At 41.8% G+C, this 24,511-nt stretch overlaps 2 protein-coding genes across 4 annotated transcripts in view; one reads left to right on the top strand and one right to left on the bottom strand.

The window, feature by feature from the left end:
- Positions 1-24,511, bottom strand: part of tial1 (TIA1 cytotoxic granule-associated RNA binding protein-like 1) — a 29,486-nt gene that overhangs the window by 2,895 nt on the left and 2,080 nt on the right. Inside the window, exons 1-7 of one of the 3 annotated variants that reach the window (XM_054749876.2) lie at positions 15,438-15,564; positions 13,841-13,937; positions 13,657-13,755; positions 13,521-13,575; positions 13,332-13,419; positions 7,185-7,260; positions 6,863-6,971 (exon numbers count right to left, since the gene is read on the bottom strand). In XM_054749876.2, coding sequence (XP_054605851.1) covers positions 6,863-6,971; positions 7,185-7,260; positions 13,332-13,419; positions 13,521-13,575; positions 13,657-13,755; positions 13,841-13,852 — 439 coding nt within the window. In that variant the 5' untranslated portion in view covers positions 13,853-13,937; positions 15,438-15,564. Of the gene's footprint in view, positions 1-6,862; positions 6,972-7,184; positions 7,261-13,331; positions 13,420-13,520; positions 13,576-13,656; positions 13,756-13,840; positions 13,938-14,290; positions 14,498-15,437; positions 15,565-24,511 lie in introns of those variants that run through there. The other 2 variants (XM_015943858.3, XM_070542167.1) reach the window with 2 other exon arrangements.
- bag3 (BCL2 associated athanogene 3) lies at positions 15,411-24,306 on the top strand. Its single transcript, XM_015943857.3, has 4 exons — positions 15,411-15,609; positions 20,942-21,274; positions 21,365-21,694; positions 23,368-24,306. Exons 1-4 carry the CDS (start codon positions 15,439-15,441, stop codon positions 24,058-24,060), a joined length of 1,527 nt encoding a protein of 508 aa, XP_015799343.1. The 5' UTR covers positions 15,411-15,438; the 3' UTR covers positions 24,061-24,306.

Here is a 24,511-nt window from a genome sequence, read left to right as displayed (position 1 = left end):
GATGCTCCGATCCAATCACAAGATTTTCAGCAAATCGGGTGGGAAAAATTGGAATTTAACCACATAAAACAAATAACATTCCTTTTTAAATTAATCCTGAGAAAGAGATTTTCTAACGGAAAAACAACGGCTCAGTTAAATCCAACAACATCAGTCATAACAATCAAAGACTACCAGATTCAATGACGTCAGCCTAAGGAGTCTGAACCAACCACACACACACACACACACACACACACACACACACACACACACATCGAACATCACATTCATTTCCAAACAACACAGAGTTAGTCCTGATAGATTGTAGAATTTATAATAAAATTCTTAAACGATCCCAACTCTCTCTTTTCTTGTCTCAAGGTCAATACAGAGTGTTAAATGAACTCCCTGATGATAAAAACATCCTATTCTTCTGATTATAACAAGTGATCTACTTACAGTATATTAAAATACAACTCTAGATCGTTACATCACTCTATTTCTCTACAAGTATCTTCATCAGTTTTCTTTGTTTCACAGGAAACGCCATAAGTCCCACAATTTAAGGTAGGCCGGGATTTTACACACCATAACATGTAGCAGTTAGCTAACACAGAGCATACTTGTCACCTCAGAGAGAAAATATCTGTAATTTGGATGTTTTTTTTAAACGAACAGCAAAGAAAGAGTAATAAACATGTGTAATGTGTGCAAATTGGTAGTGCTGCGTTCAACACTGATGCGCCACCTTAAAAAAACTGACCCTGCTCATTTCATTGCAGCTGAGCAGTCGACACTAAAACATACATTAGTGTACGCACATCAGAAATGCCAAGATAGCAGCATATTTATCACACTGGATGAGCCTCTGTGGACGCAAAGTCGGGTTCTGCAGTCTCCTTGGGTCGCGCATGATCTGCTTTCTCTTCCTACCTTTACAGATGTAGCAGCTCTACAGGTGTTTTGTAGAAAGAAGAGACCCTGCTGCTGACCGTCATGTACCATGCAATTCCTGTAGCTGAAAACAGCCGCACACGGAGTAAACGGTTTAAAACACGAACGAAGAGGCTACTTTTACATTTATTCTTAATATTAACACGTTTCTTACATTTATTCTTAATATTAACACGTTTCTTATTAATGTAATTCATAAACAAGTGACGTTTTATGGCAAAACAACTAAAGAAATGCCATACAGAAGGAAAGAAATGCATCAATTAGGGCTGCAACAACGAATCGATGAATTCGATGAAAATCGATTACTAAAAGCGTTGGCAACGAATTGCGTCATCGATTCGTTGTGTCGCACAACTCTTCCAAAAGCGCCGACCCCCCCCCCCCCGCCGCCCACCGTTGCGCGCAGACCAGAGCAAGTCAGATCAGCGCGAGGGAGAGCCGCAGATCAGCGCGAGGGAGAGCCTGCAGACTTGCGCTGCTGCGAACCGGTTCCGCATTGTTGCACAGCGATCCAGGCAGCTGCTTCCAGCGCACGGTCCATTCTCAAAGTGGCGCAACCAAAACACTATAATTAGCACACGATCGTTCATGTCTGCACATGTTCTCTATTTTCTGTCTTATTTGTGCCTGAAGCGCTCTGCTGCGGAGCTCATCACCTGTGCTGTGGTGATTTCACCTCACGCAGCATCGAAAACGCGCTCTCCGCTTTGCGGTCAGGAGATCTCTTTGATCTGCTCAAAAGTAACTGATGAGGTGAAAAAGTAAGAATCCAGGCAACAGATTTTCTGGAGAATTATGAGGAGATGCAGGAAGATGAGAGACAGACAGGACAGGAAAATAGTTAAATAAAAACAAGAAAACAAAGTAAAATGTAGGTAGATTTATCTCCACTACACGTTTTTACAAGTAAAAAACAATAAGTTATACACATGTCATAGTTATACATCTGATACAATTCAGATCACCTTCAAAACTCAGTCACACACCCAGGGCCGTTTCAAGACATTTTGGGGGCCAAGGCAAAATGTCCCCCCCCCCCCCCCCCCATAACTGGGCTCCCCAGAAGCCTCTGTGTAATTCATACCCTCTCCAGTAGTGTTAGTTATATGGTGTTTATAAAAGCCCCTCAGACATTACTGACATGTTCTAATATATCAGATGAAAAACTAAATTATCAGACATGCTGTCTCATCAGCTTCTTTTCTAAACTTGCAAAAAGTAACAAAACCATTTGAAAGCCACTATTTGTGGATTATCTGAAAGTTTCCATGGAGTGTGTGACAACTTATTTTATCATTGATCCTATCGTCTAATCTCACAGCTGAAACAAGCATCCTTAATAATCTGTGCACAGGAAGCTTACCGATGCTGTAGTAAAACAAAAGGTATAATAATTTATTATTAATAAAACCTTGTTGCAGCACTAAAGCATAAAAATGAGATTTTGCATTAAATATGCAAAATATTTACATATGAATTGTTTTAGAGCCCTTTTATTGGCAGAATCTGATATTAATTTAGTTCTTACAAAAAATGGGTCCCAACATGGTTTGTGTGGTGTTGCCATAGTGTGACATCATAGGCACAGATCCCCTGTCCTCTTGTTTGGAAATGGAAATATGGTCACCCTACATTAAACAAACTGTCCACCCGGGCTTTTGCGCTGCACAGAGACGCTTTGCTGCCTATGACTTCGAATGTCAGTTGAGAGTCAGTCTCATGCAGACTGACCAATGAAGAGAGGGCCTCAAGTTAAGACCCTCTCCTAATTGGTCAGTCCACACGAGGTGGGTCAAAGGTTACTCTGGGCGGGTTACGTGTTGTCAGGCATTCAAGTATTGAGTATATTTACTGCATATTACAGTAAAATATTCTGTATGTGACCACATTATGGTGATCCTCGGGTCGTGATGATGGAGCCCTTGAATATTGTTGCCCAGGGTACAACAAAGTGTTAATTTGGCCCTGGTTCCGCCGTCACATTCCCGCAGAAACTGGTTGATCACACCGGGGCCAGACTACTAGCATGTGGTTTTACAACCACAATGTCCTCGGAAGCAAAAACGCTTTTAAAAGGGAGGGAGGAGTCCTAACTGTTGCTGCAGGCGTGTTGTGTGAGAGTGCAGTTATATACTGGTTAATATATTTTTGGTTCAGTTGCTTTCATGTGGCCTAATGTGAGTCTATTTGGGATCATTGGAATGATCAGCAGCATTTCTTGATGTGACTTTATGGCAGTTGCCCAGGGCATCATCGCAAGGAGAATGGCATTCATTTACTTTTGTTTTATTTGGTATTTTTTCAGTCATTTTTGGAAATAGTGATCAATTTTGATTAATTCACAGCCTATGTTTAATTACATTTAAAATAAATGTCAACAGATGAGATCAAACAAAACAGATGAGAATTGCCCTTAAGCTGTTTAACTTGGACCAAGCATTTTAGGTCACAGATAGATGTAGCTTAGGGTCTCTGTCTATACACCTTATAAGACAATTTAGGTGATGGCATGTTGTTTTTCTGCTATTGAACTGTTTTCTAATAATGTTGTGTTAAATAAAGTGAAGGAAGGAGAGAAATAACGTTTCCCTAGCAGTTTTTAAAAATTTCCCCATGTAATCCGATTAATCGATTAATCGTGTCGAGACCCCATCCGATTAATCGATTATCCAAATAATCGTTTGTTGCAGCCCTAGCATCAATGATTAAAAAAAACTTAAAAGGACAATTCTACTGTGTTCTCCTTTTTTCTTAATGCATTCTTAAGTATCGGATCAGGACTCGGTATCGGCAGAGTCTTAAAATCAAGTGACTCGGAATCTGATCGGGAGAAAAAAAATACACGATCGGAACATTCCTACGTAATACTAAAACATTAGTCTGTCCATTTTCCTCCGCTTATCCGGGATCACTTCTTAATCTGCATTTTCCGTGCTCAGCCAACAGGTTTTTTCTTGGACCTGAACCCGAGCGGTCAGCTCGGTGCCGAGCCGACCTAACACACCAAGCTGAACTTCACACCTACCTACTAGAGCAAGGGAGCAAGGGTATTCAATTCCGGGCCTGGAGGTCCGGTATCCAGCACGTTTTAGTTTTAACTCTGTTTCAAAACACCTGATTTCAATCAGCAGGCGATTAACAGGCTTCTGCAGAGTCTGATGAGCTGCTGCACAGGTGAATCAAGTGTGTTGAATCAGAGAAACCACTAAAACGTGCTGGATACCGGAGCTTCAGGCCCGGACTTGAATACACCTGTACTAGAGGGAGCCTCTGACTGGCGAGTAGAATCAGCCAGCGGCAGCTTCCCGCATGCATGATTCATGGTCTGGATGCAGTGGCGTGAACATCTTCTCTGACTGAAGCTCGGACCTGCTGCTCCAGCCACAGGAGCGCGAGGACGCACTGCTGTGAGAGGAGCCCACAACAGCAGCACCGCTCCTCACTGAGAGTAGGAAGCTGTGTGCTTCATGTCAGAGTCTCCAAAAGCATTACTGCTCATGGCCTCCTTTGTTCACCAAATTAAGGACTTCTATATGCGTCTTTTGCCTCGCCCACATGCTTGGAGAAATCCGCGTTTCTGGGAAGGCTATGTGGACAAAACCTGGCCGCGTGAGGGCGGGTCGACCCAAAATGAGCCAATAGTCCCTCCAGCGTGTCCTGTGTCTCACGCCGGGGACACACCGGCCGCGGAAGCGCCGCGAAGCGAATCGCTCATGAAATTCGGCCGCTGCTCGCCGCTCCTCAGTTCAGATCAGACGCGCCCCAGTCGAGGCGCGCCTCGACTCAGCTGTAGTTTTTCTTTTAAACACTTGATGTCCTCCATTTCCTCTCTGCCTTTTCTCAGCTCTTTTCCTCTACGTTTGAGTGTGTGTGTGTGTGTGTGTGTGTGTGTGAGAACCTGGTGTGAACCTATGGTATGAGTTGTTTCTGCCAGTTGAAGCTCTTGGAACCCGCTCCAATTCTGCAGCTGTATCCTAGCAGTTTCTTCCGTAATGGGTACGTAAATAACCGTGTTTTTCGGGGGTCGTACAGCTCCTTGTGTTTCTCAACTTCCATAATTAATTTAAAGTCATCCATCTTAACTGCTTGCCTCAGATTTTCTGCCTCTCTGTCCTGTTTGCTCCGGTGAAAAGACGCCCAAAACCACACACCCCTTCACGTGGTCACACACGCACACAAGTTCGATGTGTGTGCGTGTTCGTGTGGTTTTTCTGCAGTGTCTGATTACGAACACATTTGACTATTGCGGAATTTTATTTTGAAATGCTTTATTTTGTTAACTTTACCGGCCTGCCTCTTATGTCTAGGTTTGACTTCCTGCCAGAGTTGACGCGATTCACCCGCGGCTCGCGAAAAAAATAGAGCCGACGCCGAAATGAGCGCTGCACGGAGCGGGCTGGCGCGCGCCGGCGCGAGGCGATTCGCGGCACTTCGGCGGCCCATGTGGTCTATAGAATAGCTTAACAAGGGCGCCGAATGAAGGCGGTCCCCTTTTCGTGGCGCTTTGCGGCGCTTCCGCGGCCGGTGTGTCCCCGGCGTCACTCTAGGTCTCCAAACGGTTGGATGCGCCCGGAAAACCTTACCAGGGAGGAGTCCAGGAGGATGCATTCTTTAAAGTTATTAATGTTTTTGGATGCCTTTTGGCGCTGATCAGTGACATCACTCACAGCAGAATCGGTATTCTGACGTCTTAGCAAAGTCCTTAGAGGGCTGATTTTGTATGGAGACACAGCGGCTGAGAAGACTGAGTCAGCGTATTTCCCTCCCAGAAATGTTTTCATTAAGTGGAAACTTGGGTTGTCACGGTAACCGGTGTAGCGGTAAACCCCGGTAAAAAAGTTGACAATAATAATAACCGTCTTGTTTTTAAAAAAAACTATATTATCTCGGTGGGTTTACCGTGGCTGCGGTGTAGGCGCGGTGACCCTTACCAGCCACCGTATCATCTGCTGAAGTTGCCGGCGGCACATACACACTTTGTTGTTTACAACCAAAACTTTCTTGAAGCTAAAGCTGAAATAATGGCCAAAGGAGGAGACGGCAGCGCTCAGGACATTTATTATCCCTCAAAGAAGACAAAGTGGGAAGTACGGGCATCTTTTGGATATTTGAAGAATGCCGAGGGACAGCTGATAGAAGACGGCTATCCTGTTTGCAGCACGTGCAGAAAAAGTGTCTGTGAAAGGCAGCAACGCTTCAAATCTCATGACACATCTGCGTGACCATCACCCAAACTCTACAGTCAACGCAAGGCAAGCTAACGTTAGCGTTTTAGCTAAAATGCGTGATCTGGGGATTTGGGTTGAGGGAGAACGCAACGAGTGGCTATATAAAGCAGCCGCAGCGCCGCTACCTGCATATAAACCGTGTCGCGGACACCGCCATGTTGAAATGACGCTATGCATTACGGGGCTCCCAGGGGCAGATAAGAGTTGGTCTCTCTCCGTTAATAATTATGAATTTAACAACGATTACTGCCTGATGACATTTTCCCACATCTGCAAAGCTCACTGGAAGGACACAAACCGAGGACGATATTTTCCTGATATAGGGTTTATTACTCAAGTAAGGGTAAAAAAGTATCTGATTAGAAGGCTACTTGAGTACTGAGTATCATCTGATCTAATATTTTTAAATGATCACATCAAACAGACAATAAATAAGTTATGGGCAAATATTGGTATTTTAAACTCTAAAGGGGAAAAATGTAAACAAATAAACAACATAATTACAAAATAACACATTTTAGGCTAAATTTAGACACAAACTGAGGACAATATTTTCCTGATATACAGGGTTTATTTAGTTGTCTGAAAATGTAACACGTTTAAAAAAATACCGCGATAATACCGAAAACCGTGATGTTATATTTTCACACTGTGACAACACTAGAGGAAACAGGAATTTCTAAGCCAATACTCACTGTCCTGGACACTTTTGGGGGCCGGGGGTTTACGTGTTGCCCAGTTAGTCCTGATCTGCCTTCCTCCGAGCCACTGTCCCGTCATGTTAACGATGGCATTCTCGGCATCCTATAAATAGAAATTGAACAAGGTTACTTTTCTGAATTTCCTTCATCTGTTTGCACCCAAATATATTTAGCTAACAAATATTGTTGTTTATAAAACAACATGTAACCTGACATAAACGGAACCAAGAATTTGGTTATTATGACCGTATTATTAGCTAAATAATAAAGGAAAAACACACAACCTTTCGTCTGTGTTCTTGCACTGGAGTCTTACCAGTTTATTGTAGAAGGACACAAATCCATACCCTTTTGATTTGCCAGTCGTCATGTCCTTCACAACACGAGCATCTCTGGAAGAAAAGGCACAAAACGCAACTTCAGGACACTTCACAGTCCTCACCTGTCAGCTAAAAGGAACCACGCAAAACACACTGAGTTGTGAATCCTCTACTCTGACCCACATTTAGCTATCAAAGCTTGGTGCTAAGCACCGACTCATTAACTCGAAAGCAACAGTTGAAAAAGAAAACAAACAACAAGCACATAAACATGCAGCCTACGTTATGATCATTTATTTATTGATGGTTCTTTATCGCTAGAGCACCACATTTTGCTGAATCCTCACAAGAGCAGGCAAGTCATTAAAGTCACAAAGGAACAAATGTGGATTACCATGCATTCCTAAAATCTGCTCTTGGTGCTCTTCCTACAGATAGAAATATATATAGAGAATATCAGAGGAGAAAAAAGGAATTAAATGGCATACATGGCCTGTTAACAGATTTCTTTATATTTCCTGGTCAATTCTTTACCACCAATATGGAGTATGGAGTTTGGGCAGCTGTGAATTTTGAGAAATTGACATTTTCAGACATTTAAGAAGGAAAAAAAATCATTGTTCTACAAACAACACTTTCCATATAAAAATGAGACATAGATTTAGAGGAATGGACTGAGTGTTGGCTTCTCTGAGCTCTTGTATATCATGGTAAAGCAGGAAAAGTAAATAACTAAATAAACTATATCTGAGTCTCCAGAGGGAGCAGTTCTTGCCTGTCAACCATCCAGCTCCTGACGACTTCACTGAGATGAACTAAAGGAGGTTCAGATTCATTCACAAAGCTTCCTGTGAAACGGGAGTTGACTTACCGCGTGGACAAAAGAAATACAGCAGATACACAAACCACAGAAGTTCACTGAAATTGTGTTAATATTTTACAAAGAGGTGTTAAATAGTTTTAAAAATCTAAGACAAAAAGCTTTTAATGTTGGTCTTTTACAAACTACGTTTACATGCATGGATGCAGGATTATGTGTGGTAGTAGAAGATGATTGAAACACTTGGGCTGCAGTAGCTCAACAGGGTTGTCCAGTAATCGGAAAGTTGCAGGTTCGATCCCGCTCCGGACAGAGAATTCTGCTGTTGTGTCCTTGGGCAAGGCACTTAACCCACGTTGCCTGCTGGTGGTGGTCGGAGGGACCGGTGGCGCCTGCGCTCGGCAGCCTCGCCTCCGTCAGTGCGCCCCAGGGCAGCTGTAGCTACATCGTAGCTCATCATCACCAGTGTGTGAATGTGTGTGTGTGAATGGATGAATGATACACTGTAGTGTAAAGCACTTTGGAGTCCTTACTCTGAGAGGCACTATACAAGTGTGGGTCAATTATCATTTAAAAACTGTACGAAAACACTAAAATCTGCTGTATATGCAAAAAAGATGTATTTTTATGAAAGAAGGTTTATTCAGTAAAAGATCATTAAATTAATGAAGTCAATAGCAGGAAAACAAACAAGGTTTAAGGTCTCATTCACTTGTTTTATCAATACATTTCTATGGTCTCTGATACAAATAGTAGAGGTGCTGAAAAAAAATCGATTCAAGTCTGAATCGGGATTCTTATTTATAAATGTTCAGAATCGATTCCAAGAACTGAAATATTTGGCATGTTACAGGTTTGAGATGCACTTTGTTGATCTTCGTTAGGAGGGTCAGTACTCCGTTTACTTCTGTGGTCACATAAATTGAGATGATTTATGTTTGAATCTGCTGATAAGAGGGCACTTGAATGTCATTTTTTCCATACTCAGAAATTTGAGATATTCTCATATTTATTTTCTAAGTTGATAAATGAGTACTCAGGATTACTCATGTAACTTGTTTCTACACATACTTGAAAAGTATTTGACCATATTACAGCTTTGTTATATTTTACAAGGTAAGCAAAAATAAATGTTACCTTTTGGTCAAAAGATTGTTTCTGTTTACAGTTTTAGAATCACTTAATTTTACCTTGTAAATCTGCTTTTTTGGAGCATGACCAGTTTAAAGTCAAATAAAAATGTCCCATAGCTTCTTTAACTAACTTGTACAACAAAGGAGTTCATCCTGGAGCTGACACGCTTTGTTAGCACTGATTGTGAATCGATTTAAATTGAGAATCGATTCTGAATCGAATCTGCACCCCGAGAATCGGAATCAAATCAAATCTTGAGTTGCTCTAAGATTCACATCCCTAACAAATAGGTCATTTAATCTGGGGGGAAAAGCTCTCCACGACTCTAGAAGGCACTATACCAAATACAGGCCATTTACCATTAATATTCATGATGTGTAAATGTGTCACCTCTGACTGGCCAATAACAAAACAACGCTTCCACATACTTTGCTCTTTTTTCTTGGATAAAAATGCAACATTGATGTTTTATCTCCACAAATAGCTCAAGTCTGAACATGATCTGCCATCTTGTGGGATTGCTAATGGTTAGCTTCTACTAGCCAAGACGCTGTCTGCTCTCTCCTTCCCATGAGCAGACCTGAGCCAAGGTGGGCAGAGCCACAAATACTTATTTTCCTGGGACGTAGAAGAGACTGGCTTCTCCTGACCCAACTGTTTTCCTGTCTATTTCCTTTCTGCGGCTAACGCAGGCAATCGGATTTAAAGAAAACATTCATGATCAGCATGCATATGCAACTCAGAATGACCCATTTTATTTTATTTATTTCCATAATTACAAGTTTTCTCAGTGAACAAGACATTAAAATTAATTTTTATGCCAAATATAGATTTAACAAGTTCCAGTAAACTCGTCTGATCACTCATTCTGGAGTTTGTGCCATCACAGCATACTTCGTGATGATTAATATTTGTGTCATTCTCTAAGCTAAAATGTGCATGCATGCGCTACTTATGGTGCAAAACTAGAATTGATATGGATCTCTTCCGTGTATTCATTGAGAATAAGACCTACTCATTTGCACAACTGATCATGAAATAAAACACAATACACAAGAGATTTTTAAATAAAAAAAAAAACTATTTTCTTAATTTTCTAATTAGGAATATCTGATTGCCAAAACACTTGCACACTTCATTATGACTGAACTGACATTTAGCCGCAAATGTGCACTTAGTTGGAAAATCTTGTTTTAAAAGTGTTTGCCTAACACGACTAGTAGGTTTGAAGGAAGTTCTGATAAAGGACTGGTGACAGCAGCAGCTCAGGGTTTCTGTGTTCAGTGAGTCGTTAGTGAGGGGACAGCCGAGTGTGTTTGTCTGCAGCGCTGTTGTGTAGGGATGCACCGATCAGGTTTTTTGCTGCCGATCACAGATACCGATATCAAAGAATGCTGATCACCGATACCAATACCGATCACGTGGATTGGCCAGAAATTTTCTACAACATTATAATGAGTGCTACAAACTACATAATCTGGGAATAAAGGAAATGTAACCTAATCTAAAATGGTGTGTATTAGGGTTGTCACGTTGTGAAAATTTAACCTCACGGTTATTGTGACCAAAATTACCACGATTTTCGGTATTATCGTGGTATTTTTTTTAAACGTGCTACATTTTCACACAATTAAATAAACCCTGTATGTCAAGAAATATTGTCCTCAGTTTGTGTCTAAATTTTGCCTAAAATGTGTTATTTTGTAATTATGTTGTTTATTTGTTTACATTTTCCCCCTTTAGTCTTTAAAATACCAATATTTGCCCATAACTTCTTATTTTATGTCTGTTTGATGTCATCATTTTAAAAATATTAGATCAGATGATACTCAGTACTCAAGTAGCCTTCTACTCAGATACTTTTTTACCCTTACTTGAGTAATAAACCCTATATCAGGAAAATATCGTCCTCGGTTTGTGTCCTTCCAGTGAGCTTTGCAGATGTGGGAAAATGTCATCAGGCAGTAATCATTGTTAAATTCATAATTATTCTCGGAGAGAGACCAACTCTTATCTGCCCCTGGGAGCCCCGTAATGCATAGCGTCATTTCAACATGGGGGTGTCCGCGACACGGTTTATATGCAGGTAGCGGCGCTGCGGCTGCTTTATATAGCGATTCGTTGCATTCTCCCTCAACCCAAATCCTCGGATCACGCATTTTAGCTAAAACGCTAACGTTAGCTTGCCTTGCGTTGACTGTAGAGTTGTGGGTGATGGTCACGCAGATGTGTCATGAGATTTGAAGCGTTGCTGCCTTTCACAGACACTTTTTCTGCACGTGCTGCAAACAGGATAGCCGTCTTCTATCAGCTGTCCCTCGGCATTCTTCAAATATCTAAAATATGCCCGTACTTCCCACTTTGTCTTCTTTGAGGGATAATAAATGTCCTCCTGAGCGCTGCCGTCTCCTCCTTTGGCCATCATTTCAGCTTTAGCTTCAAGAAAGTTTTGGTTGTAAACAACAAAGCGCGCAACTTCAGCAGATGATACGGTGGCTGGTAAGGGTCATCGCGCCTACACCGCAGCCACGGCAAACCCACCAAGATAATATAGTTTTTTTAAAAACAAGACGGTTATTATTATTGTCAACTTTTTTTTTACCGGGGTTTACCGCTACACTGGTTACCGTGACAACCCTACAATCGGTCTGCTTTGATCTATTTTGAAAACTCCGATCAAAACCGATAGGGGCGCTATCGGCCGATTACGATCAAATGCCGATCCATCGGTGCATCCCTACTGTTGTGAAGCTAGATAACAAATGGAAGAGCCAAAGACTCGTACGATTATATTATATCCAACATGTCTGATTAGACGCCAAACTTTAGATTTTATTAGTCTGACAGGTTTTTACATCTTAAGTGAGCCCATTTTTCTAAATGTGTTTTTTTAAATATATTTGGGTAATTTATCATATATTAATTCTAGAGTGTTCTTTGTTGAGATGATTTAAATAATTTTCAAGCGTGTAGTGGGATGTTTCAGCAAACAGTACAGGGAAAGAAGAAGGGGAAAGAAATTGTGGGGCAAAATGTTTGCCTCTGCAAACATGACCTAGATTTACTTTATACCACACTTTAATTTTCAAATACTTGGAATCTATTTCTTTCATTTTTATGAGTTGTCCTAGTTTTTATTGGTTTTAAAGGGCAAGTCACCCCCTACCAGAGTCTTGCTCCACTACTACTTCCTGTTTGAAAAACGCAACAAATGCTGTTGCCTGGCAGACCGAGAGGACGGAGCCGCTAACAAACACACACACAGGCTCACAACAACAATGTGACATCATAATGTACCAGCTAACGTCATAGTGTACCTCTTGGCCAATAGCGATCGCAGATTTAAATTTAAATGCAGTGCAGAGTTTTTACCCGAAGACGGCGCACCACTGAAAGTTTAAGGCAGAATATTTAAACTTTAACTAAGATGCACTAAAGTTCCAAATTATTGACTACACGTGTCTTCAGCATGATTAGAAACTAGTTTATACAGTTTATCAGCAAAATAAAGTAGTTTTGGGGGTGACTTGCTCTTTAAATGTGTACATTTTACTTGTGGGGGCAGCAGTAGCTCAGGAAGTAGAACGGACTATCCAGCAATCAGAAGGTTGCATGTTTGATCCCGGCTCTGGACAGAGAATTCTGTTGCCCCTGCAGCGGCCGGCGGTGACAGTGTTCAGCAGGCCTCACCTTGCCTGCTGGTGGTGGTTGGAGGGACTGGTGGCGTCTGAGCTCAACAGCCTCACCTCTGTCAGAGAGCCCCAGGGCAGCTGTGGCTACAATGTAGCTCATCCCTACTAGTGTAAGAATGTGTGTGTGAACGGATGAATGATACACTGCAGTGTAAAGCACTTTGGAGTCTTCAGACTCTGAAAGGCGCTATGCAAGTGCAGGTCATTTATCATTCATTTACTTGTTTTTATTGTTTTGAGTGAGACTTTTTTGCCCTGATGAAGAAAACTCTTTTATTATTTGAAAACAGAAAATAAAGTCGGTCCATCTTTCACAGCTAAGTCAATAACCCTAAAAAAATGCATGTAAACATAGTTGTAAGTGAATGTGATGAGAATGGGCTATTAGATGAGGATCAGCCTATTACAAGGCTAAAATAAATAAATATAACACTGAAGAAGATTTATTTTTATACTGTATTTGAACAGCAACAATGACAATAATATGAAAAACTCACGAGATTTTCCCAAAGGGTGAAAATGCAGCTCTGACGTCTTCGGTGGTAATCTCAGGATTCAAATCACCCACAAAAACATGGAAGTGATCTAAAACAAATTTTTAAAACGTAAAAATTAAAAAATGCTTACAATCCTTGTTTAACTTTTTAATTAGATTAAAATAAACCAGTGAAATTGTGAAGGCTTACTGGATGTGTCTTTCTTCTGGCTACTAGGTGTTGTGGCCCAATTAACCTTAACCTCCTATTTAAAAACAGTGACAAGCAATTAATATACAGAAACATATTAAAACTATGGGGGGGAGAAAATGACGGGAACTCTTACCTTTCCAAGGATTTTTCTCCCATTCATGGCTGCAAGGGCAGCAGCAGCATCTTTGTGCTCGAAAAACTCCACAAAACAATACGGGTCATTGCTTGTGTGCTGCAGCAACATGAAACAGTTTAGTGATGGATTTGTTTTTAGGGCTAGGATATACATTACCATAAAAGATAACGGGTAGTTTTACCTCTGTGATCATTTTGCAGCTTTTACACGGTCCAATCTGGGAGAAGAGTTGTAAAATCAAAACCTCTGTAACGTCCCAGGAGAGGTTTCCCACGTACCTGCAATGAAGAGGAAGTTTAAAATGTAGACGAGGTTTAATTCAGATTCAGACCTACAGTAATTTATGATTTATATATCACAGATCATGATGTAGAGGACACTACCAGCTAACGTTATATAAATATCCTCGTTTCCAATGTGAAACTGTTTAAGGTAATCCCTCATCTGAACTAACGTTTTTTTTAATCGTCGAAATATACGTGTTTTTGAACGCCTACTAATTAAAAACGTAAATTAACACTTAATATTGAACGTTGTCTACACTTGTTTTTTGGACATGTAGCTCAGTTAGCCGCTGCGTATGAGAAACCAAACGAAAGCTAGCTACCACGAAAACACTAAAAATACTTACAGGGTTCTGGGGTAACTTTCGTCGTCCATGACCAACACTGAACGTGACGTCGTAGAAAAAATATAAACTATTTGGTAATTAAAGGACGTAGACTGAGAGATAAACGCTGTAAACAACGAGCTAACTAGCTTAGAAAGCTAACCGGGCAACGTTTCTTACGTCACGCTGAGTGTGCTAACTGCGCCTGCGCATGAGCACCGAAAGGTCAACCCAAAGGGTCTGGGTCAACCTTTAGTTCGAAGCTATAAATGGCTTAATTTTATTCTGTAAGTTGAATTCACCGTGTGTAAATAGAAATTAATTGAATAAAACAGTTGATTCAGAGAATATAATGACTTATTTCCCTCTTGCTTTTCGAAAGCAACGCAATTTACGTAAAAGGCTTTTATTTTGAAGTCCATTACATGGGTACGCTCGTTTTGTATTTCGAGGTTTTCACGATTTGGACTCGAACAAAACAAGCATCGGTACTCATTTTTCACAAGGTTTTCCGAATTTTTAAACTTGATAATAGAAACAAGATGGGGTTCTTTTCCTCACAAAAATGACACACATTTTATAACAGACTAGATGACATACATATTTCTAATTTTAATCTCAGAAAGGAGCCAATATTCTACCCTTTCTCATAATTCTTACAATCTAAGAAATCTGAGAAAATAACTTTTTATCAGTGGCCTTAATTCTCCTCCGTAGATATTTATCAGAACGATAAATCATATTTGTTTCAAGTTCCTGGCGTTTTGTGTCTCCGCACCGATGCAGACGCATAAACAGGTTTAGCAGTTGCATCTCTAAGCAAATTGGATTGAGGGGAAAAACTGCTGTTCAAACCCCAGGTCTAATAGATTTGCGCATGCGTGAGTGAGAAGGTTTCAGGGTTATTACGTGATTCTGGGGTTGTTATTAAAGTAGAGCTGGTAATAGCTGCTCTCTGTAAACACCAACTATAACTAAATTAATGTAGTGTCTTTTGTTGGGGGGTGTCTGCGACACAAGAAGTAGCCGCCATGCCGCTGCTTCCAGCGCGGTCCGCCGCCCCCGACATTAACCCCGCTATTTCGAGAAACTTCCAGCCCACTTTCCTACGTCACTCGCAGGAATCTTTAAAGGGACCGCCGCCCATAAAAAATGTCTCAGTACTCGCCATGAACGCAGTGAAGACGCACTCTCCGACACTTGTGATGGCTGATAATGACATCGACCAGCTCCCCCTCGGATGGGAAGTCAAAATCGACCCTCACACTGGATGGCCCTTTTTCGTGGATCACAACAACCGGACGACAACCTGGAATGACCCGAGACACGACACCAAAAAGGTAACGGAGGCGGGATAAAGTTGTTTCAACGGGTTTCCGTAGGGTGCTGCGTCGGTTACGGATTGTGTTAAGCTGCTGGAGTCGCTACGCTACATGGCTGTTTTGTGTTAATCTTGTTGACTGTAGGCCTTGTTAGGTCCCGTCGCCTCCCCCTCACTGACTGCTCATAAGCCTAATAAAACGGGTGATCAGCCCCGTTATGTTCCCGAGTCATGATCTAACACTATTATTACCCGATGACTCACTGCCGAGTGTCAAGGCTTTCTGATACCAGCGTTAATTTAGGTGGAAAACTCATTATAAACTTTTTTACCCACAAAATAAAATGCAGTTGGGTCCCATTCCATTTAGGATATTGAATCTGGTTGTTTAGATGTGGAAATGTAGAAATCTACAGGTCTGTAATCAAATCCGTGGGCTGACGTGAGCTCCACAGGCTGCCAGCTGGGTAATCTTTCTTCATAGGGACAGACACTGTTTTCCAAAGTTAGTGTCCTGAGGAATCTGCTAGAAAGACACAGCTGTTGAGGGATAAAATTGGTGCATTGGACCAGGCAGAGGGCAAAGGGTCGTTCACGGCTATTTCTCAACTTTTGCTGGAGGATTATCAATAGTTCACACATTAATGCCCTGCTTGTAGTTGTATTTTATTTATTTTTTATTATCTCAGCTGCATGGGGCACTTTCAGTGTTGGTGTTTGATCATTCTGAGGCTTATGTAAAAAAAGTATTTGCACCTTTACAGATTTCTTCTGCTTTTGTTCTTTTTGTTGTCACGCATAAATGTTTCAGATCAGCAAAGACAAAATGCAGTTTTCAGATGAAGACTTCAAGTTCTCTTAACCAATAACTCTGAACACTCTTGGACAGAGGCGGCACCAGGACATTTTCATGGGGGACAAGATTGGGGGGCCAAGGAAAATTTAAGGGTGGCACATCAAACTAGTTCTCTTGGTAACTCTTGAGTTTTTTAGCCTGTAGCTGTGCTCTGCATCCTCATCCATTCTTAAAAAATATGCAGCAGAAATGTTATATTTGAGAAAATAAGAAACTTCAAATATTTAATTTATTCATACTTTAACATTTACTTTTTAGTAGTTTAGAACAGCTGGATGTATCTGTCGCTGTCTTAATGAATGCATTTTACAAAACAGATTGATATTTGTACTTCTTCTTGAAAATGGTGCACAGCAGCAACATATTAATTTGTTTACTTATTTCTATATTTGTAAGGTTTTACATTTTATTAAAGAAGACTAATGTATAGTTTTGTGAACATAAATATTGAACATAAATATGATTTATTAAAGGAGGTTGGAGAGTGGAAGTGCTCTGAGGTGGCCAGCAATTTTCCAGGATTGGTCAAGGCCCCCCTCTGGCCACCACTTGGGGGCGCCACTGTTCTTGAAGGCAACAACTGCAATTAAAGAGACGGTGTGTATTTTTCCTGGCGATAGGGGGCAGTAGATACATAAATCGTTGCAAGCAAGCAGTATTTTTGTGTTTGAGTAACCCCAAAATTCCACTATCTCCGCTCCGGCACGAACTCTGCAGCAAAAACGGTCCCGTTGTAGTCAATCAGAGCTGTTCCACTACTGCGGCCGTGCGGCGCAGTGAGCCGTTCCGCCATCCGGCAAAAATGGATTGATTCTATTTTTGCCGGACGCCGGAGCACCTCCGCAGTCAAAGGACAGAAATCACAATCGCCCAACAGGAAAGGGAGCAAGCACAACTTCCGTTATTTCACAATAAATCGATAAACAAAAAACGTTTTTTGTTTCATATGCACATGTTTAACAACTTTTAACAACTATCAATGGCGGTTGAACTTTAAATGCACAACATAAGCCATAAATACAGTTTCTACTATCAAAGTAGTCACACTTTGTTGATCCAAACACTGCTGATCTCTCAACACAAATGATGGGCAGATTAAACAGTTCATTTCGATGCTTCCCCCACACAACGGGTGTTTGGATCTAACTTCCAACGAGCATTTATTGCTCGGACTGTATCGCAAGATCTCGAAAATCCAGCGCATGCCTGTTTGCGCACCTCAGGTCTCTGCACCGGAGCGGAGCCGTTGTAGAGCGGGTACCAGTAAAAATTGAGTTCGGAAGCGAGCGGCTGCGGAAAGCGACAGATGCTCATTAGGGTCAAAAAGCCCTGGGGAGTGCAAACTTTAGTAAAATGACAAGCACATCAGACTCCCTTTAATCAGTGGCAACAAGTGAAGAGGTAAATGTGTAAAACAACATTTAAGAATGACAAAAGTTTTGTAACTGTTTGTTACAAATCAGTAAATGCAATTTGTCCTCACGGGCTCCCTTAGAAGGAAACTTGACATCTAATATGGAGTCACCCAGAGACTTAGACCCACTCCCATGTATTTTAGACCTGATTTTTATGGTTATTATACAAAGCCGTCAATCATTTTCAACAACTGGGCATCATTCCATTAATTTAACGACATTTTGATGGATATTTCCAGAAATGAATGATTAAAAACTACACATTGTCTCTTTAAGCTCAAGAACAACGAGTCAATCTCTTTAAGAGTCTCACTTGGAAATCACCTATACGTTATATAAAGGGGAAAGTTGCCAAAGCCATAGCAGTATTCTATAGAGTCATGTTTCTACTAAGTTGGTCTGGGTTATTAATGTTGTATCACTCACTGATTGAACCATATTTAATTTATTGTTTGGAAATTTGGGGAGCCACATGCAAAACTTTTACTCAACCTTTGTTCATTTTACAAAAAGCGCATTGAGAATCATAACAGTAACTATAGAGATCCCTCTAATCCATTATCCATTAGAAATAAAATACTGAAATTTCCTGACTTGAAAATATTGTAAATAATGTACAGAGCGAATACGAGTAATTTACCAACTAATATTCCGAAAATGTTTCATAAGAGAGTAAGTGGGTACGTGTTAAAAGGGACTGATGTCTGATGTAAACCTGAATTCAGAATGTAATATTTCTGTAAATGGTGTAAGATTGTGGAACGCCCTTAACAGAGAAATTAAAGAATCAAACTCACATGCTATAAATATTTAAAAATGTATAAAATCAAATGTATTAAGTAATTATGAAAAGGTAAACTAAAATGTCAATGATTATATATAAACAGTAGAACGGGACTAAGGTTATATTGTGAATGTTATGTGCTCGTTTTCATTCAAATGTTTTTTTTTCATTACGTTTATGTATTTGTTTGTGTTTATTTTATAAATTTTGAATGAAATAAAAAGAGTTTTAAAAAAGCATTTGTGACTGGTCTCATCACTGTGGAGGATTTTTTTGACGCACTCATAATTCAGCCTCATTGGAGAGTTTTTTTTTTTTTTGCATGAGTGGTCTCTAAGGTCAAAGGTCAGAATTTCTCCTTCAGGATGTTCTGCTAGAGAGCAGAATTCACGGTTCCACCAGTTGCAGCAAGATGTCTACTTCATGTTGTCACACAGGTTGTATTGAACTGATTTATTAATCCTGCAGGTCTGGGTGTTGCTGGTGGAACTGAACTAAGATTTGGACTGATTAGTTCCCTTAATGAATGAAATTATAATATAATAGTAATACATAATATTATGTATTTGTTCATTTTAACTTTCTCTGATGTTGAAATGTGTTTGTTGTTCTGAAACATTTAACTGTTCGAAAAAACAAGAAATCTGTAAACGGGTCAATTCTTTTTTTCACAGCTCAGTTGATTAGCTTCTAAAAATTTCTACTTTTATTGTGTTTATTTTGTTTTCCAAATGCATCCTGGAATTAATTTAGCGTTTTTAGATCAGCCCCAAATGTTTAGAAACAACAATCTATAACCGCCGTGTGGCGTAAGTCTAATTCAAGATGGCTGCTGGAAAAAGGTTTTTAACCGGGTCAGTTACAAAATCATGATGGTAACAGATTACAAATGCTCGTGTGATGTTGAGTGGAAAAAAATCAGGCAATATTTAAAATTCAGCATTTCACCAAAAAGATTCCAACTTTATCAGAGACAAATAATTTTAGTGCCCTCCATTTTTATTATGAACGGCCCTGAATTAGTAAAATGTTAGCCTAGAAATCCACACAAACCGGAGCGGTAGCTAAAGATTTAGCTCTGCAGGTCAGTTTAGCCACACCAAGCCTCAGCAGGTCTACCACTGGCCTGATCAGTTTTGAGTCTAGCCAATCACAGCGTTCTACATTTGTAGACACGTTGGGCGGGCTTAGCACCAGAGCGGTGACGAAGAAACTTTAGGGGTCGGCTCAGGAACTTTGGACGATTTAGATGTGGGCTTTTCTTAGAGTCAAGAGCAGATAGAGGTACTTAAGTCATTTAATTTGAAAAGGATGTATTTGCCTGTTCTACTTTGACGGAATGTCAGACTGGTTACCGTGGTGATGAATATGTCACGTTGTTCTGATTGGTCCTAGCAAGTTGGGCGCAGATTGTTTGAAAGACAACCGTAGATCAGAATCAGAATGGTTTTATTGCCATATATGCGAGAAATCACAACATTAGGAAACCGCTGCGGCACTTGGTGCAAAAAAGAAAGATAAAAATGAGAGAATATAGGAAGTAAGAATATAATCATGATAAAATAATAATATAAAGTGGCAATAATTAGAGAAATGGCTACTATGTACAAGACGGTGCAGGTACTGATCAGAGCAGATCAGTTCAAGAACGAACACAACACAGGGTCATGTGACTGAAACCAAGCGACTGGAGTGGGCAGCCCTAGGATTGTCATGAGTCGGGGAAGAAACTGTTCTTCTCTCCTGGCAGATGGTAGCGAGTCAAAAAGACCGTGTCCACGGTGACATGTCAGCTGTGATCCGACCTGCACGCCTCGGTGTCCTGGAGGTGTACAGGTCCTGTATGGGGGGGGAGTTTGCAGCCAGTGAGCTTCTCAGTAGAGCGTACAACACGCTGCAGCTTCTTCTTGTTCCTGCTGGTAGCTCCAGCATACCACACTGAAGAGGTACCGTGTGCTCCTAAAGCCCACAGCAACCTCCGCTGTCGTCTGTGCATTTAGCACCGGGTTGTTGGAGCTGCACCAGGACACCAGCCACTCGACCTCCATTCTGTAGGCAGACTCATCCCCATCACAGATGAGTCCTGTGACAGTGATGTCATCTGCAAACTTGATAGGTGCAGCCGTTGGTGTAGTTACTACCCCACGACTGAGTTTTGTCTGTGGGTTGTGGCCAGACTTTATATTTACATATACAGGAGGGTTTGCAAGGCTTGCACGTAGGACTTTTTCTTAAAAAAGGTAAACAATAACAGCTGAAATTCACTAAGTCTTGTCCATTCAACTTTGGGTTTCAGTGTCGAGAAGTGTCAGCGAATGGGCCCACCGTTCCAGCAGAACCAACTCCTCAGGAGCCTCCGAAGACCTTTGTGAGGGAGATGAAGCACCCCATTCTTCGTCCCGGTTATATACCCATCCCAATCGTCCATGAGGGATCAGACGTGAGGCAACCGCAGCATCCGTGTTACTCTTACATCCAGCCATCATTTGCACAGAACATCGGGACGGATGTGCAGACTCCGGCGTCTGGGCTCCACCACGGCAGACCCAGATCGCCTTTACACGGACCTTCAGACAGCTGCACCACTGAGCCTGGAAAGGCCAGCTCACCAGCTTCACCAGTCACAGAGGTAGGTTATGAATGTAGTTCCACCACTAATCTAGCAATATTACAAACATTTAGCCTTTTATTTAAATGTTACTGCTCTGTTGTTTTCAAGATTTACCCTGCCTCCCATCACCAACCGCCACGGTCCAGCAGCACCGGCCTGCAGCTCGGTTACATCCCCATCCCGGTGATCCACGAGGGTGGGGGGGGCCAAACGCAGCCTCAGTTAAACTCCTCGGTCTATTCTCAGCGCATTCCCTTCTCGGACCACCGTCACCAGACAGAAGACTGGCCCGGCTTCTCTGCTGCTATGCAGCCCCCCAGGGAGAGGGCTTCTCCAACAATATTCACCCCCCATCGCGACTCTGCCTCTGTTCACCTCCCACCTCACGTCAGAAGTCACTCTCCTATTAAAACGCAAGTGATGGGAGAAAGACCACCGGTACGTTTAATGTTTCCGCTTGCCTCTTGTTTCTCTAACTGAATTAGAACATACATGAGGCCACTCAGAAGTATTATCATAGGCAATGTTCATCTTTATTTATATAGTCTTTGCATTTACGACAGTTGAGTTTAGTTTAGACTTTTTACTTTGATCAGGACATGAATTCGGAAAACATTTGACCTTTTTCCATCACTATTTCCTCTTTTGACTTTTTCACTGCAAACATTTTTTACCTTTTCCGGAAGTAATATTTACAGTTACAGTTTTTTTCATCAACGTTTTGAAGTTAAAGGGAGAGGTTCTAGAACAACTCTTCGAGAACTATCTTTGAGTGTCTGCATAACATATGGAACTTTGTTGGGGCTCAAAATGACACAGGAGCCCTGATAAACTGACACATTTCAGAATAAAGCCTTACAATGGTAAGATTGGTTTGCTCCACCCACTCAGCCAGGAGATGAATATTCAATGAGCTGCATGCTGATTGGCCTGTTTAGCCTGATGGCTCTATGACGCTGCATAATCCGGGTAACTCAATAGGCAAGCTACGGATCTATCGGGCATTCATCCAAAGTCTGGATATGCCCAGAACATCCTGGAGTGTTAGATGCCTGCTCTGACATTTTTCATTGTTGTTTTCCTCTCATCCAATAAGGAAATCAGCAGTAGGTCAGGCTAGCATTGTTCTACGGTTAGCATTACCACCACCACCATGTATTTACTGCTGACATGGAACTGGGTTAGGAGACGCTGATTTAAGAGGTGTTAAACCAACTTTTCTCAGAAAAACAAGTTTCTCCATGACTACGTTTACATGCAGCCAATATCCGGGTTATGATCGGGTTAAGGTCGGGATTCGGGTTTCTGAGTTGATCAGAATAACCCGTTTACAAGCATAAATAAAAAGAGATACCTCTAACTTGCATAACCCGATTTAAATGCGGACGTTGGGGTAGCGTCAGGACGTATGGACTACGTCCAGACGCAGTGTGCGTCATTTCCGGTTCTTCTTGTTCCGGTATCCGTGAAAACAACAACATGTTTCCCAGTTCGGAAGAGATAGCGACCGCGCTTGTTTGCGCTTTAGTTTCCTCGTCACTCCAAAAGTGTGGTGCTGTGCCGCGACTCGCCATGTTGCTCCCAACTTGTTGTTTACTTCCGGTGTTCTGGCGCATACAAGACGTCTCGCTACTCAAAAGACCAAGATTCCTTGCTAACAGAGCATGTGCAGAACACACGCTTTGATGGGGATATCCCGATATGCGTTTACACGACCAAACATTCGGGTTAGAAAAGGGTTACCCCAGGTGTAGTAACCGGGTTTTTAAAAACCCGGTTATGAGCATATCCGGGTTTCTGGCGGTGTTTACATGGACCTGCGGAACTTGTGAATGTTTGGGTTTTAAAAGGGTTACTGGCTGCATGTAAACGCACTCCATGACCATTACAACATTACTAATTTGCATTGCAAAGCAGACTCCCCAAGCTGCCTGTATTCAACAACAAGGAAACAGCGGTTCTGAATTCTAGGACCCCTTTAATCTCTAAACTAGAAAGCAGTAAAACTCTTTCTGTTTCTCAAAAGCTTTTTTTTTCCTTCCGAGTTGCCCTAATATCCCCCATAAGTTACACATGGATCACAAAAACGTAGTTTTGTTTTTGCTTTTAAGGCTCCACAGCGTGTGCTCTCAAAAGACCCGCCGCAGAAAATGGAGCAGGAGCAACAAAGCACGCAGCAGAAACCTGAGAACACGTCATCTCCTCAAATGCTACACACCAAGGCCGACATCCAAAAGCCTCAGCCGTTCCAGCAGGCACCGCCTCAGACTCCGCCTCCACAGCAAGAACAGTCGCAGCAACAGAAGCACCAAAAGCCGGAGTTTCCTCAACATCACGTGGCGGACATTACAGTTCAAATACCTCCAAAACCGGAGTCCCAGGACGGGATGACCACACCCCCAGAGGTGCCGCCTGTTCAGGCAGAGGCTGAACATGCCGGCCAGTGTGCTGTCCACCCAGGCTTGGCTAAGGTGCAGCAGATCGTTGAAAGGGTGGCTAAACTGGAGCAGGAGGTGAAAAGTTTTAGCGGAAAGAAGAACGATAAGAAGTATTTGTTATTAGAGGAGCTTCTGACCAAAGAGCTCCTAGCTCTTGACTCTGTTGACCCCGAGGGCCGTGCAGACGTACGGCAAGCAAGACGGGATGGAGTCCGACGAGTGCAGAACATACTGGAAGAACTGGAGCAACTGGAGGAGCAGCCCATGGGACCCGCCAGTGACGTGGAGGGACACGGCCTGACTCAGAAAGGAGAGGCCGGCATGATCACTCATAAGAATGTTGAGACGGCGAAGGAGATATCCTAGTGACTGCACCGATTTTCTAATGTACCAGGAGAAATGGATCATGTGCTGTGTATCTGAGCAAGTTGCATGCATTGATTAAAGGTGTCAGTTCAGCACACAATTACCGATCGCTCAGTGGATTCGTGTTGTTCAAGCCATCGTTGTTGCCTTCTATGTTGCGCCAATGTCTTCACAAAAAGATCATCGTCAGTGAGATGTTGACAACAAGCACTAAGTGAGCTGAAGTTTAAAAAAAAACGAGGCCTTTACCAAACAGACGGAAGACAAACAAAAGTATTTTCCTAAGAGCTCTTATTTGTGGTCGTCTTTTGTCTGATTAAATGTTGTTCGGAGCTTTTCTTTTTCAGTCAGCAGAACGTCACTTGGTACACGAGTAGAAGCGGTGGGACTTTAAACCCGTCAACAGACGAAGATGTTCTTCAGAGTTGGAACCGCTTTGTCTAAAATGAAG

Source organism: Nothobranchius furzeri, chromosome 12 (assembly GCF_043380555.1).
Source record: "Nothobranchius furzeri strain GRZ-AD chromosome 12, NfurGRZ-RIMD1, whole genome shotgun sequence".
Classification (NCBI taxonomy): Eukaryota; Metazoa; Chordata; class Actinopteri; order Cyprinodontiformes; family Nothobranchiidae; genus Nothobranchius; species Nothobranchius furzeri.
This window is presented reverse-complemented; position numbering and strand designations above follow the sequence as displayed.